The 16,838-nt window shown below is 42.4% G+C and overlaps 1 protein-coding gene across 5 annotated transcripts in view; it reads right to left on the reverse strand.

Moving 5' to 3' along the window:
• Positions 1–7,530: 7,530 nt before the first annotated feature.
• The window catches only part of arid1b (AT-rich interactive domain 1B), a 692,248-nt gene continuing 682,940 nt past the window's right edge, over positions 7,531–16,838 (reverse strand). For all 5 annotated transcript variants that reach the window (XM_062041960.1, XM_062041959.1, XM_062041957.1 and 2 more), the window contains 4 exons: positions 16,328–16,403; positions 13,660–14,398; positions 13,138–13,268; positions 7,531–10,357 (listed from right to left, as the gene is read on the reverse strand). In XM_062041960.1, coding sequence (XP_061897944.1) covers positions 8,627–10,357; positions 13,138–13,268; positions 13,660–14,398; positions 16,328–16,403 — 2,677 coding nt within the window. In that variant the 3' untranslated portion in view covers positions 7,531–8,626. The remainder of the gene's footprint in view (positions 10,358–13,137; positions 13,269–13,659; positions 14,399–16,327; positions 16,404–16,838) is intronic.

A 16,838-nucleotide genomic window follows, 5' to 3' on the forward strand; every position in this document is an offset into this window, starting at 1 on the left:
AGTTGTATGTAGACGCTATGTATATTTTTATTTCATCTGAAAATGTAAAATTTTTTATACAGAATGTGTGTAAATCACTGTTATAGTGATCTTGTGTTTATATTTGTTCTGCTGTTCTGTTTAGGATAATCGAGAAGGAAATGAACTCTCAAGACAATTTAAAGGACAATAGAGCAAAAAGAGATGGATATACCGGTAATAACGTGCAGGTTTGGCTGATCATCAATTATTATTTTTACTTGTATAAACTAATAAACAAAGCGCTGAAAATATCGCCCTTGTGATTAATTTCCTGTCTTGATTGCCACTATTGCAAAACAGCAATATTTTCAGTGTTTCCAAAGGATATTCCACTCAATATTTACAAGTACAGTTGAAAGTACAAATATTTACAACAGGATTAAAAATAACAAATAAATCATCAACTGCTATATTGCAACGGCAGGGGACTATTCGAAAAAAATAAATAAAAAAATTAATAATCTGGGTTTTTACAGAAGTTATGAGGTGGTCACTTGTCCAGGGTGTACCCCGCCTTCCACCCGAATGCAGCTGGGATAGGCTCCAGTGACCCTGAAAGGTACAAGCGGTAGCAAATGGATGGATGGATGGATGGATTTCTATTCCCGATTACTTTAAAACATGTTTCAAATGATATGAGTAGCACTGTGTGATGTTACTGTATGGATTCCAAAAAGAAAAACCATGAAGACTTCTGTCTTAATCTGGATTGTCTCCAGCATGTTTCTGAGTGTACACATCATCATCATCAAGTGAGTTTGCAGAGCTTTTTGTTGCATTACATGTTAGTTTTTATTTAAAAACAAATTATTAAAGCAATCACATAATATTTCTCCACAAACTACTTAATACCTATTAAATGATAAATGGGTTATACTTGTATAGCGCTTTTCTACCTTCAAGGTACTCAAAGCACTTTGACAGTATTTCCACATTCACCCATTCACACACACATTCACACACTGATGGCGGGAGCTGCCATGCAAGGCGCTAACCTGCAGCCATCAGGAGCAAGGGTGAAGTGTCTTGCCCAAGGACACAACGGACGTGACTAGGATGGTAGAAGGTGGGGATTTGGGGATTGAACCCCAGTAACCAGCAACCCTCCGATTGCTGGCACGGCCACTCTACCAACTTCGCCACGCCGTCCCCAAAGAATAATAATTAAAGAATAATAATAACTTTGAAATGATTTTACTTGCTTTACAAAGGGAATCATGGTGCCTCCAGTTAAGAATATAAATTAATTAATTCATAAATAATAAATACAAAATGTAATACATAACGTGTAGATATCATAAAAACCTCCTATTACTGAAGTCTACAGCATATTTAAAGCAATGTTTAAAAACTAAGTTGACCTAAGTGCTGATGAGGTTAGTTATAGTATAAAGTAGTTCACTAGGTTTAAAAATACAAGAGCGGGAGCAGGAGATAAATAAATGATAAATGGGTTATACTTGTATAGCGCTTTTCTACCTTCAAGGTACTCAAAGCGCTTTGACAGTATTTCCACATTCACCCATTCACACACACATTCACACACTGATGGCGGGAGCTGCCATGCAAGGCGCTAACCAGCAGCCATCAGGAACAAGGGTGAAGTGTCTTGCTCAAGGACACAACGGACGTGACTAGGTTGGTAGAAGGTGGGAATCGAACCAGGAACCCTCCGATGGCTGGCACGGCCACTCTACCAACTTCGCCACGCCGATAAATCTGTTGACAGCAACACATTTATACGTCATACATCCAAAGCAAAATTTGCTTCATAATTTCATCTTTTGTTAGGTCTATCCTTTCTCTTCTTTTCTCCACTTTGTGGACCTGACCGCAAGCCGCAGGATGTGAACACATGACTCAACCAGGAAGTGTTGTGAAGGCTAGACCGTCCCAATCGCTCCAACTGCAGCTGAAGGACTCTTTCCAGGACCCACACTCCCTTGACCACTTGGGCTGAGTCCTTGGAAGGATGCACCCGCCGAATTGGGACACAGCTAATATGTGTCATTTGGTATAACAGGCCACAAAAGCTCATTTGTTAGTTTTAAACATTTCAGTTTTTTCTCTTTCTATTATTTATTTTCTATCTTACAAAAATGCTCAAAAACAAACAGAAAAACCAAGTCAGAGCTTTGTATTATTAAGAATTATTAGTATCAACATGTCAGACACACACACCTGATTCCCATTTCCTCCTGACTACTTGAGCTCTCCAGTACTTTCGCTCAGCGCCAGTGGATTCCTGATGGTTCACTCTTCCAGTCGTGTTCATCTCGTCTGCTTTGGCTCCTCTCACACTCCTCATTCCAGTGGCTCTGCCCCAACGTTGCGTTGTAGTGTTAACTGTTTTCTCTCCACATCTTTTGGGTGCGATTGTTTTTTTACACCATTTGTATGCATCCCTAGTTATTTTCCTCACTCCTTTTTGAGTGGGCTTTTTATTATTCTTATGTGAAGTGAAGTGAATTATATTTATATAGTGCTTTTCTCCAGTGACTCAAAGCGCTTTAGATAGTGAAACCCAATATCTAAGTTACATTTAAACCGGTGTGGGTGGCACTGGGAGCAGGTGGGTAAAGTGTCTTGCCCAAGGACACAACGGCAGTGACTAGGATGGCGGAAGCGGGAATCGAACCGGGAACCCTCAAGTTGTTGGCACGGCCACTCTACCAACCGAGCTATGCCGCCCCATTATCTGATCATAACAGTGACTTTACTATTGTTTTTACAGGTAATTACAATAAAATTACACCTGTATGCTGTAACTTTACTGTTGTTTTATTTCAACAATATGCTGTAACTTCACAGCTGTGATTTTACAGTTCATTACAATAAAGTTAAAATGGTGTTGAGACTTCACAAGTATGTTTTTATACTTGATTACAATATAAATACAAATATGTGCTGTAACTTTACTGTTGGGATTTTATAGTTAATCGCAATTAAATTACAATTATGTGATGCAATTTAACAATTATGATTTTACTGTTGATTAACAAAAATGACAACTGTAGTAGAAGCTATAACTTCACAATTGTGAAATAAAATTAAAACTATATGTTGTAACTTCTCAACTGTGTTTTTAATACCTAATTAAAATACAATTATACATATGTGCTATAACTTTGCAATAGTGTTTTTACACCATTTGTATGCAATGGCAAGATGGCGGCGCATTGCTATGCAGCAGCTTGAAAACGCTCTTAAGAGTGTAGAGCGATTTGGCAAAAAACACCCGTCATTTCTGTCAATTTCATGGCTGGCTCAAAGCGTGAACACTCTGTGATCACATACGACCGACAGACAATTCTGGATGTGGATGGATCGGGTCGTTATAGACTGAAAGATGCATGTACGGTGGACCTCCTCGCTAGCATGGGAATACTTCGCGGGCTACATCGAGCGGCCTTTGTAGCAGCGGAGTCAAGTGCTAGCGGTGACCGCCAATGGAGACGACGTAAGCGGTGTGAGCGGAAGCAGAAGCGGGGATGCCGAGCGGGGCTAACAACAAAGGGAAAAGCTAACCAAAGAAGCGTGGAGTCTCCGGGTAAGAAGCCATCTAAACGGCGCCAGGCTGGATAATCCCTGCACACATAGCAATTCTCTTAGAATAAAACACAACTCACATAATGTTTTTTCTTTTGTGACCGTGTCAGAAGCAGACTTGCAATCTACTGAGGTGGCTAACTATGATGCGTTCACTTTATCGCAACATCTAGCAAACAATCGGACAATTCCCGTCGTATCAATTCCTAGATATGGTCGAAACTATTTAAAGTGCACTACGCATAATAAACGCAACATTATTAATATTGCTACTTCGGATAATTTCAACAAACAATCCTCAAAACAGCCCACTACCTATAATATGGGCTTTTTAAACATAAGATCATTATCTTCCAAAACGTTATTAGTTAATGAAGTCATTAGAGACAACAAACTTAACGTCGTTGGTCTCGCCGAGACCTGGCTCAAACCAGACGATTTTTTTGCGCTAAATGAGGCATCTCCTCCTAACTATACCAATGCACATGTTGCCCGACCTCTTAAAAGGGGAGGGGGTGTCGCACTAATATACAATGAAAACTATAATTTTACACCTAACCTAAATAATAAATATAACTCGTTTGAGGTGCTCACTTTGAGGTTTGTCACACCGCTGCCTCTCCACCTGGCTGTTATCTACCGCCCCCCTGGGCCCTATTCGGACTTCATCAGTGAATTCTCAGAGTTTGTTGCTGATCTAGTGACGCACGCCGACAATATAATCATAATGGGGGACTTCAATATCCATATGAATACCCCATCGGACCCTCCATGCGTGGCGCTCCAGACTATAATTGATAGCTGTGGTCTTACACAAATAATAAATGAACCCACGCATCGCAACGGTAATACGATAGATCTGGTGCTTGTCAGGGGTGTCACCACCTCTAAAGTTACGATACTCCCGTACACTAAAGTAATGTCCGATCATTACCTTATAAAATTCGAAGTTCTGACTCATTGTCAACAAACTAATAATAATAATAATAACTAATATAGCAGCCGCAACATTAATGCTGCCACAACGACGACTCTTACTGACCTACTGCCTTCGGTAATGGCACCATTTCCAAATTATGTGGGCTCTATTGATAACCTCACTAACAACTTTAACAACGCCCTGCACGACACCATTGATATTGTAGCACCGCTAAGGCTAAAAAGGGCCCCTAAAAGGCGTAACCCATGGTTTACAGAAGAAACTAAAGCCCAGAAATGATCATGTAGAAAGCTGGAACGCAAATGGCGTGCGACTAAACTTGAGGTTTTCCATCAAGCATGGTGTGATAGTTTAATAACTTATAAACGCATGCTTACCTCAGCTAAAGCTAAATATTACTCAAATCTCATCCACCTCAACAAAAATGATCCTACATTTTTGTTTAGTACAGTAGCATCGCTAACCCAACAAGGGACTCCTCCCAGTAGCTCCACCCACTCAGCAGATGACTTTATGAATTTCTTTAATAAGAAAATTGAAGTCATTAGAAAAGAGATTAAAGACAATGCATCTCAGCTACAACTGGGTTCTATTAACACAAATACGACTGTATATACGACGGATACCGGCCTCCAAAATAGTTTCTCTCTCTTTGATGAAATAACATTGGAGGAATTGTCAAAATGGGTAAATGGGACAAAACAAACAACATGTTTACTTGACCCAATTCCTGGGAAACTTATCAAGGAGCTTTTTCGTATTATTAGGTCCATCAGTGTTAAATATTATAAACTTATCACTTTCCTCTGGCACTGTTCCCCTAGCATTCAAAAAAGCCTCTACTCAAAAGACCTAACCTCGATCCTGATCTCCTGGTAAACTACCGGCCGGTGTCCCACCTTCCGTTTATCTCGAAAATCCTCGAAAAAATTGTCGCACAGCAGCTAAATGAACACTTAGCGTCTAACAATCTCTGTGAACCTTTTCAATCCGGTTTCAGGGCAAATCACTCTACGGAGACAGCCCTCGCAAAAATGACTAATGATCTATTGCTAACGATGGATTCTGATGCGTCATCTATGTTGCTGCTTCTTGATCTTAGCGCCACTTTCAATACTGTTGATCATAATATTTTATTAGAGCGTATCAAAACGCGTATTGGGATGACAGACTTAGCCTTGTCTTGGTTTAACTCTTATCTTACTGACAGGATGCAGTGTGTCTCCCATAACAATGTGACCTCGGACTATGTTAAGGTAACGTGCGGAGTTCCCCAGGGTTCGGTTCTTGGCCCTGCACTCTTTAGTATTTACATGCTGCCGCTAGGTGACATCATACGCAAACACGGTGTTAGCTTTCACTGTTATGCTGATGACACCCAACTCTACATGCCCCTAAAGCTGACCAACACGCCGGATTGTAGTCAGCTGGAGGCGTGTCTTAATGAAATTAAACAATGGATGTCCGCTATCTTTTTGCAACTCAACGCTAAGAAAACGGAAATGCTGATTATCGGTCCTGCTCAACACCGACATCTATTTAATAATACCACCTTAACAATTGACAACCAAACAATTAAACAAGGCGACTCGGTAAAGAATCTGGGTATTATCTTCGACCCAACTCTCTCGTTTGAGTCACACATTAAAAGTGTTACTAAAACGGCCTTCTTTCATCTCCGTAATATCGCTAAAATTCATTCCATTTTGTCCACAAGCGATGCTGAGATCATTATCCATGCGTTCGTTACATCTCGTCTCGATTACTGTAACGTTTTATTTTCGGGCCTCCCTATGTCTAGCATTAAAAGATTACAGATGGTACAAAATGCGGCTGCTAGAGTTTTGACAAAAACAAGAAAGTTTGATCATATTACGCCTATACTGGCTCACCTGCACTGGCTTCCTGTGCACCTAAGATGCGACTGTAAGGTTTTACTACTTACGTATAAAATACTACACGGTCAAGCTCCTGCCTATCTTGCCGATTGTATTGTACAATATGTCCCGGCAAGAAATCTGCGTTCAAAGAACTCCGGCTTATTAGTGATTCCTAGAGCCCAAAAAAAGTCTGCGGGCTATAGAGCGTTTTCTATTCGGGCTCCAATACTATGGAATGCCCTCCCGGTAAAAGTTAGAGATGCTACCTCAGTAGAAGCATTTAAGTCTCATCTTAAAACTCATTTGAATACTCTAGCCTTTAAATAGACTCCCTTTTTAGACCAGTTGATCTGCCGTTTTTCTTTTCTACTCTGCTCCCAACCCGGGGTGGACCGCTAGCCTGTCCATCGGATGGGGACATCTCTACGCTGCTGACCCGTCTCCGCTCGGGATGGTTCCTGCTGGCCCCACTATGAACTGGACTTTTGCTGATGTGTTGGGACTTTCACAATATTATGTCAGACCCACTCGACATCCATTGCTTTTGGTCTCCCCTAGAGGGGGGAGGGGGAGGTGGGGTTACCCACATATGCGGTCCTTTCCAAGGTTTCTCATAGTCATTCACATTGACGTCCCACTGGGGTGAGTTTTCCTTGCCCGTATGTGGGCTCTGTACTGAGGATGTCATTGTGGCTTGTACAGCCCTTTGAGACACTTGTGATTTAGGGCTATATAAATAAACATTGATTGATTGATTATACTGAATTACAATGAAATTACAAATATGTGCAGGAACTTTACAATTGTGATTTTATAGTTAATTACAATACAATTACAAGTTACAACTATATGCTATAACTTCCCAACTGTGTTTTTATACTTAATTACAATAAAATTACAAATATGTCCTAGAACTTTGCAATTGTTTTTGTAATTACAATAAAATTACAACTTTATGTTGTAACTTTACAATTTTTTTTTATACTTAATTACAATATAATTATAACTATATGCTGTAACTTAACAATAGTGATTTCATAGTTAATTACATTATTTAAATGCAGAATTACAGTCCTTGTTGTACTTACGTCATTATAGTTGTACATATTTACTGAGAAAGTAACGCAACTATTTGGCAGTTTGAGCATAACGTAAGCATTGTACATTTATTTGTGACATGTGCAGGACAGAGTATAAATGTGTATAATGGATAAAAGAGACATACTGAAGTCATACGAAAAAAAGGCAAATTTTACAATAATCTTGTAGTTTTACAGCACATTTCTCCAAAATGTGAATGGAGGACATTACAAAAAAAAAGTGTAACTTGTGGCTCCTCTCACCCTGGCACTTTAACATTTGATTACCAAAGCGATTGTTTTCTCAGCTATAATACAATGCGTACAGGCTTCATTACTATTTATTTTACACTGAAACAGGGATAACCATGTTCAAATATCTGACCCCATTAACAAATGATGTATAATCATTAACAATAACAAATGTTTGACAACAATAAAAGCTGTGTGAATAGTCTTCCACCCGTTGCTATGCTTGATTGGATTGGCAATAACCATTGTACAGTTTTGTATACAGTGATGAAATAATACAGACAGGCCTTGAGGAGACAAGTTGCAGAGTCTTTGAGGCAATGATCAATTCATTTTTGACAGGCGCGCTCCTCTTAAGTTGATTGGCTGGTGCAAGGCTGCCTCCCTGTGGTCAACAGTGCACACTGCATGCCTGTTTTCCTCCGGTTCCTCGGTTGTTCTTTGTCCTATTGCACAAGTTCTCTTCCAGCAGAGAGACGAAAATAAGTCAGTGTGTGTTTCCTCCACAAATGCTGGCCCCAAAAAAGACAAAAACAAACCTCAAGAAAACTCCTGTACAGTGTCACATTTTTAAATAAATACTCTCCAATAACAAAACCAGGACGTTATAGCTTCTATACAACAAAAACAACAACAAAATGATAATTGCAACTCCTCCTCCGTGTAAGTCAGCACCGAAGTCTGGTGTGAAAAAAGTAAACACAAGGTCAACACCGGCAGGTTTTAAATATTTGTATTCAAATGAAATCTCAAGCCCGCATGGAAGAGGACTCAGAGATTGTACATAGAGACATGGATTTTTCTTTTAAAAAACATTTTTTTCTCTGTTGGATAAATAAAAAAAGCAAATCAAGTGAAATAGTCCGCCTTAATGTCTGCTAAGCCAAGTCCCGCCTCTCCTCCTGTCATAGCTTCCCCAGGTGAAAGAGGACCTGGCAAACGATGGCCACCACGCCTGCGTTGAGGACGGAAGAAATGGAAATGTCTAACAATCTGCTTTCGTAGAGCACAAACTCTGCTTTGTTCTCCTCCACTTGGGCCATGGCCAACAGGCCTTTAGCTGCTCTACACAACATGCTAACGCTGGGCGCCTCCATGTGGGCATGGCTCATGTGCAGCAAGCTGTGAGGGTTCTGCTGGTACTGGGCCATGCTGACGCCGTCCTCTAAGAAGGCCACCAAATTGCCCACACTTCCTTTCTGCGCGGCTATGGCACGTGCGGCAGTGGGGTCTCCTTGCGCCAGGTGGGCGATGACGGCCACCGCCATCTCCCTGTACACCTGGGCATTCCTCTGACCCACGTAGCGGACCAGTATTGTAAAGAGTTTCTCCTGGCGGCTGAAAGGAGGCGTGGCCAGAAGGAGATCCACGTTGCCGTCTTGTATGCTCAGCTTGCAGAGGCACTCCAGAACCAGCCTCTGAGGGGTGAGCTGGGAGTAGGCCGCCGCCGAAGGGAAGGGGTCCTGTGCTTCGGCGGAAGGGCACACCATCCAGTGAAGGAGGCCGTCCAATATTGGCAGGCAGATGGTGTCGGGATAGGCGGACAGATCCAGCTGGCCAGAGATGTTTGCCAGTGTGACCATCGCATTCTCTCTGAGCAGACTCAGACACTCCCACCACCACTCGTCTTTGCTGCCCTTCTCGTCTCTTTGACAGCCGGGGGGCAATCTGTTCCTCTCGGGGTGCTGGTGGTGCAGCAGGAGGAGCCGGCCCAGAAGAAGGACCAGCGTGGGGTGCCGAGACAAATCCGAGTCGTTCCCCGGGATGAAGGACAAGCCGCGGACGATGTTGGAGACGCAGAGGCAGCGCTTGGTTAGTGATTCTTGCCAGGCTGAGCTAGTAGACAGCGGGGCTTCGTCCAGGCAGCGTGGCTCGTCCTCCAGTAAGGTGATGCGGTCCCGTTCTCCGTCCGGGTGCACCCTGAAAGGGTAGGAGGGCATTGAGCGTGCGGGGTGGGCGTGGGAGAGAGCGTCAACCCGCGCACACAGAACATCGTCGATTGTGGCGGAGATATGTTTCATCGCTTGCTCCTTCCCGACAGGTGTCTCGTTTTCTTTGTCTTCTGCACTGGCAGGTGGATCACTGCGGGGTTCGAAATATGTTTGAATGTGCGACGTGGTGTCCCCACCACCAGCCTGCCAGTGGAGCAGCCCACTGCTGAACTCCTCAACCAAATCACCCATCATGTCTTCACTGAAGTCCTCTCTCTCAACAATGCTAATGGGGAACTTGTCATATTTGCTAGCTTGTTTGGGTTTTGACTGCTGCTCAGCGTCACACACATTTTTACTTTCTGCTTTCTTTTCACCCTCCTCTTTGTCTTCTTCACCCTTTTTTATGCACCCACCAGACTCCCTTCCATTAGGTGACACAGGTTGTCCACAAGCAGAAAGAGATTCCTCCATTTTGTTCCCTAGTAGGTCCTCTGGTACCTCCATACATAATACAGCTTCTGGTATCAGCTGGACAGTACTTTCACTTTCACCGTCCAGGGTTGGTTCTTCATTCTTATCAGAGGTGAGGTTCATCAAGCTTTTCTGTGCCACCATTTCTACTTCAAACTCTTCCAGGATGCCGAAGATCTCAATCAGGCAACGGCGGAAGTACTCGACGACGAGCTCCAAAAAGCCCGGCAACTAGACACAGAAAACATGTAAACAACATGAGTCAGATCTGTTGAGGAAAATATTTTGTCATTTAGTATGAAGGAAACAGTGCCGCCACCAAGTAGGGGTGTAACGGTACGTGTATTTGTATTGAACCGTTTCGGTACGGGGGTTTCGGTTCGGTTCTGAGGTGTACCGAACGAGTTTCCACACGAACATATTAAGTAGCCGCCTCAGCCTCTGTTTCTGTCAGTACTCTACACAGCACCCAGCATTGTCCCACCCACACAACCATCTGATTGGTTACAAACAGAGCGGTAACAGCCAATCAGCAGTGCGTATTCAGAGCGCATGTAGTCAGTGCTTAGCGTTTAGCAGGTAAGCATCAGGCAGCAGACTCTCCCCAAATTATAATAAACACCTCTCAGTCAACTACTAGTAACATCACTATGAGCCCATTGACTTTCTAGAAATATAAAAGGCAGTTCAGCTCGCTCGCAGTCCTGGCTTGAGGTGAAGGCTAATTCGCTTTTTCTGTGTTGAAGCAGCAAAAAAGGACATTATGTTAAATGAAGAGTTTCTGTCTCTGATAGTTGATATAATAATGTAACTGCATCATTAAGCCTACATGAACTCCATGGTGTTCAGAGATGAATAGTCTCTCCTATTGCTATTGTACCATTTTTTCAGCTATAGTTACATTAATCATTAGTAATGCAGCAGCCTAGTTTTGAATGGCAAGGTCCCTGCTATCACATGTTGATAAAAAATATAACATTTACATAATAAATCAACTACTGGCTTCCCAAATGCTGTAATAAATTAAGCATGATGAGTTGACTTGAAACTGTTTAATGTTGCACTTTTTATATGTAGAAGAAAAGTTTTGTCATTTTATTTAATCACAGCAACAACTTGAGGCAGTTTAATGATGATTAACGTGGGCAGAATTATTATAGTGTTCCCAATGTTAAAAGGATAAAGCCATTGTTTACAAATTTGGTAAATAAATAACCAAAAACTGTATATTTTGTTGTTTTCTTACTGTGCCGAAAATGAACCGAACCGTGACCTCTAAACCGAGATACGTACCGAGCCGAGTTTTTTGTGTACCGTTACACCCCTACCACCAAGGTGGCTGCCACATAACCACTACATGCATTCAAGTACATCTAAGTCGCTCTCACTTTAGGTCTAAGTTGGGTGCCCACTTTAAGTCTAAGTCGCGTCCACTTAAAGATGTGCCCGCAGGGGTCACGACAATGGAGTGAAGTGTGTCTGAAACGGAAGTGAAGCTGGAGAGACAATACGTAACACGGAAATCAGAAGAAAAAAAAAAGAAGTATTGCTGAAAGTAAGTCAGGGTTAGGTTTTAAATTAGGATTGCATGTAATCAGCCGAAAAAGCAATACTGTACATTAAACCATCGAAATAATGACAACCATGGTGCATTGCATTAGCCATCTTGGATCAAGTATAAATCAAGTGCCCACTCTCGTGTTGTCAGCGCCACTGTGGGCATGTCTTTAAGACAAGGTTCACTTCCGTTGTTGTCACCCCTGTGGGCACGACCGCGGCTCGACCCTTCTCTATGCATTGCCTTTAATGGAAACGTTGCCCCCACCAAGATGGCTGCCACATGGGCATGTCAGTGTGATGTGTTCGTGTGTATGTGTTAACAGTAGAAGACAACTTCAGTCTGGATACATTTGCAAAGGCCGATTCATTAGGATTCGGGTTTGCATTGAGATGTCTTGCTACTGCTTGACAGGAGCCCTTAAATACTGAAATAACATTAGCTGCCTACACAGCTGCCTACACAACTATATTCTTTGGCTCCCTTTACACTGCACACCAAATCTGATTTTTTTCCCTCAAGTAACACAGATCGGATATTTTTTGCCAGTCTAAATACTTCAAAGTGCTTCAAATCAAATCTTTTTGCATCAGATTCGGGCCACATCAGGAGGTATTCTAAATCCCTTTGTAATCTGATCTTTTCAAATGTATACATGCATTATATTACTTTAATACTTTTTTGTAACATAAAAAAACAATCTTTTATTTTGCAAAGTAGTAGTAGTAGCGACGTCCTTGTTCATATACAGAATCCGGTCGACTTCCTTTGTTAACACTTTATTGAACTGCGCATGCAAGTGACATCGGGTGTCACATGGGCCACATTGGGGCCTCTACGCATTTACAGTGGAGTCTGATGAAAATTGCATTTTACTTGTAATCTAAACATGCAGCTGGAAAAAATCGGATTTATAAAAAGCACAATTATTTAAACTTTGGCCCGCATTGTAAACGTAGTCTTTGAGCTCAATTGGTCAACATTTAATCCAAGAAGAAAATGGAACCAATCTCCCAAGCATAAAAAGTATATTCATTTCTAAGGAGAGAATGCCGCGTAAAATGTGGATTTTTGGAAAATGGGGCCATTTTTCAGAAAGCGTTAATAGATAGCCTGCACATTCTGAATTTGCTGAACATTTTGGTCTTTTGCTCGATATGTATCTGATGAGAAATGTGGGAGGAGACGCCTGTCAGAACAAAAGGGCATAATAGGATTAATACATTGATGAACAATTGTTGCAGAGTTTTATGTTTGAACGCTAACAACATTCACATGTTTAAAATCTCAGGAATGGAGGTGGGACAACTGAAACACAAATATTAGCAGACAACTGAGACTCAAGCAATTGCAAATCGATTCTCTTCATTCACTGAAAATAGTTGCTAAAAAGACTTGATTCGTTCGAAAACGTCACATCTCTAATGCGCCTCGTCATCGATCAGCCGTTTACCTGCGAGAGGTTAAAGGAGGTCACAGTGCTGTCGTCATACAGCAGAATGTTGATGGTGTCCAGCGCCCATGTGCTCTCTGCCAACAGGCCAGACTTCAAAGACATCATCACACGCCAAGCCTCGGGCGTTCCTAAGTTAAAAAACGGAGAGAGAGAGCAAAAGCTTCTCACTTTTGGCCCAAAACTGCTTTAAACCAGTCATCATTACTCAACTTTTCATTGGTAATTTGAGGTAATCAAGCTCTTTTATTAAACAGCTACATGTCATATTGAAATCCACTTCCAATATTACACTGGCATAGAAACAGGAGTTCAGAACATTCCATAAAAATTATCAATAATCAATACAAGGAATTTTGTCAAATTTCCATTCCAAATAGAAATATATCCAAATTAGCATTATATTTAATTTTTCAGTTTTATTAAGATTATTATTTGGCACATTTCTATTTTATTCCATAAATAGAACATATTAATATGCCCAGATGATAAAATCCAACACAAATGAATGCTGCATCTCACCAGTGTCCTTGGAGGTGAGCTTGCGTCGATGCCTGAGGTTGGGCATGGTGCCCTCCACTGATCCCGGTGGGTAGTTGAGGTCCCTCCTCAGGTTGGGAGGGAACTGACCCAGTGGGCCGCATCCCTGAGATCCCATCATGGGCATCCCGGGTTTTGACATCTTCATGGCTGACATGAAAGCCGCTTTGCTGGGCGACACCCGAGAGTCCATGGCCCGCTGGAACGCCCCTGGACTGGGCGCTCTGGGCAGGTGGTTCGCCATGGACTGGGAGTTGGAATAAGACGAAGAGGGGTGGCGTGATGTAAAGGGAGACATACCGCCCGGTGATGACATATAAGGAGACGGCCGGTGCCACTGATCCTGCCCGGGACGCCCGTCCATATCTTCCCTGCCGATGGAGCCGTAAGGGGGCATTTGGGATGGAGGTCCTTGTCGGTTGGGGTAGGGATAACCCAGGTCTGTCCTGGACGGCCACATGTTGGCTCCGTCACCAGTGTGGTTGGTGGTCGGCCCCCCACTCATCATGCTGTGCTGACTTGGCATTGAAGAAGCCATGCGGTCACGGGGGTAGGTGTAAGGGAACTGTCCTTGGAGGGGTCTGGTATCTGGGCCTGAATAGCCCCCACCGTAGTGGTTATACATTTCTGTCTGCTGGTTGGAGTACTGGATGCCGTACATGTCGCTCTCGTGCCTCTTGGGTGGGGGTCCGTACATACTATCCATGGGCCTTTTGTAGCTCTGCCCAAGCAAAGGAGGACCTTGTTAGTAAAAATATTCTGAAAATATTCTTCTAACGCACAACTATATATATATGCTGTCAAATTATAACATTTTCTTAATCAAATTAATTACACTTTTAATTGGATTCATCTCGATTAATCCCAGGTTATTACTCGCTTGCATAATTTAACTTATCTTAAAAAAGACCCGAATATTCAGACACAAATCCAACTTTATTGTCAGAATGTCACAGGAAATTTTTTTACATGTGTTGCTTGAATGCACTACCATCCATCCATCCATCCATCTTATTATGCTTATCCAAGGTCATTAGAGAGCCCACCACAGATTCCCCAGGCACTGCTTCCTCATAGGAAGCCGTGTAGGTGGGATTGAGAAGGTCTTCGAAGTATTCCCTCCACCTATCCACAACATCCGCAGTCGAGGTCAGCAGAACACCATCCTCCCATACACGGTGTTGACAGTGCACTGTTGCCCCTCCTGAGGCGGCGGATGGTGGTCCAGAATCGCTTCGAAGCCGTTCGGAAGTCGTTTTCCATGGCTTCCCCGAACTCCTCCCATGTCCGAGTTTTTGCCTCCGTGACTGCCGAAGCCGCACACCGCTTGGTCTGTCAGTACCTGTCCGCTGCCTCTGAAATCCCATGAGCCTAAAGGACCCGATAGGACTCTTTCTTCAGCTTGACGCCATCCCTCACCGCTGGTGTCCACCATCCGGTTCTGGGATTACCACCACGACAGGCACCAACCACCTTGCGGCCACAGCTCTGATCAGCCGCCTCGACAATCGAGGTACGGAAACATGGTCCGCTCGGACTCAATGTCCAGGTCCTCCCTCGTGACATGTTCAAAGTTCTTTCGGAGGTGGGAATTGAAACTCTCAAGCAATCAATCAATGTTTAGTTATATAGCCCTAAATCACTAGTGTCTCAAAGGGCTGCACAAGCCACAACGACACTCTCTGACAGGAGACTCTGCTAGACGTTCCCAGCAGACCCTCACAATGCGTTTGGGCCTGCCTGGTCTGTCCGGCATCCTCCCCCACCATCAGAGCCAACTCACCATTGGTAGAAAGCTCTGCCCCTCTCTTCACCCGAGTGTCCAAAACATGACACCGCAAATCCGATGACACAACTACAAAGTCGATTATCGAACTGCGGCCTCGGGTGCCCTCGTGCATGGTGAATACATTACATTTACTCAAAACCTGATAACGGTGTTATCAAAAGTCCTGATGGGGTTTATTTTGAAGTAAAATTTGCCAACGACCACACCAGTCGGAGCATAAATAGTGTGATTAATCCGCGTAAATACATGATTAAAATTTGGTTTGAGATACCAGGCTAATGTCATAATAATAATTATCGTAACTTTTGTTTTTGGTACCAAAAATCACAAAGTTATTTCTTTAATAATGAATCACAATGTATTCATAATAAACTATAAAGAAATATTAGAATATTCATTTGCTTCTTTTGTCAAGCAATTTAAAAGAGATATTAAAAAACAGAGTTTTCAATAAAAGTAAAAGTGATATTCATCCATATCATTCATCATTTTTATGAATTTCACATTGTTTTTAAACTACCGTATTATTATTTTCTATAAAATATGTGTTCATCATTTTTAGGAACAGATTTTTTGCATGAATTCTTATAGGCAAAACATTTTTTTTTTTTACCAGACCTTTTGGAAATGACTACAGACAAAAACCGAGGTATTATTGCCATTATTATTGTAACAGTTATTACTACTATTATTACGGCTATCAAGACATGCGTCTCATCATTACTCTTGTCTAAAATGCATAATAAATACATGGATCACATAAGACAGTGAACATTTTCAACACCATCTTTTGTGAATGAGGGCCTATTATCATTCATCACTTTCCATTAAATGGAGAATGAATACTGACTGTGAACTCACCTGTTGTTGTTGGTACATTCCAGAGGGATGCATCCCATACGGCATGCCAGGATACTGCGGACTGTAGCCATCATGTCTGCAAAGTGGAATGAGATAAAATGTAACACTTACAGCTAGAGGTTGGAAAAATTATCGATTCTCCGCTGCATCACAATTACAATGTGGACGATGCTGAATCGATGGACAAATGTCCAAAATACAGACGGTTTTAAAATGCAAATCTACAGTAGTGCGGACACACAGGGAGGAGGGAGGAGAGGAGAACATGCTAACCGCAGCGCTAAGGTAGCTTAAATGCGAAGTAGTGAAACAACAATTGAGTCTTTGAGCCGCAGGTTTATAGCGATTGGGGGTGATAAAGTGTCTGAACATTCTGTGGTTTTAGAAGGCAAAAAATCAAAACAAGGATGCATGCTCGCCAAGAAGGAACAATTTAAGGAATCCTGGGTGGATCTCGCGCGAGAGGAAGAGGGGGGGTTAATAATTTTGCAATGCAGTCTGCTGAAAACAC

The sequence above is a fragment of the Entelurus aequoreus genome, linkage group LG03 (genome assembly GCF_033978785.1).
Source record: "Entelurus aequoreus isolate RoL-2023_Sb linkage group LG03, RoL_Eaeq_v1.1, whole genome shotgun sequence".
Taxonomy (NCBI): Eukaryota; Metazoa; Chordata; class Actinopteri; order Syngnathiformes; family Syngnathidae; genus Entelurus; species Entelurus aequoreus.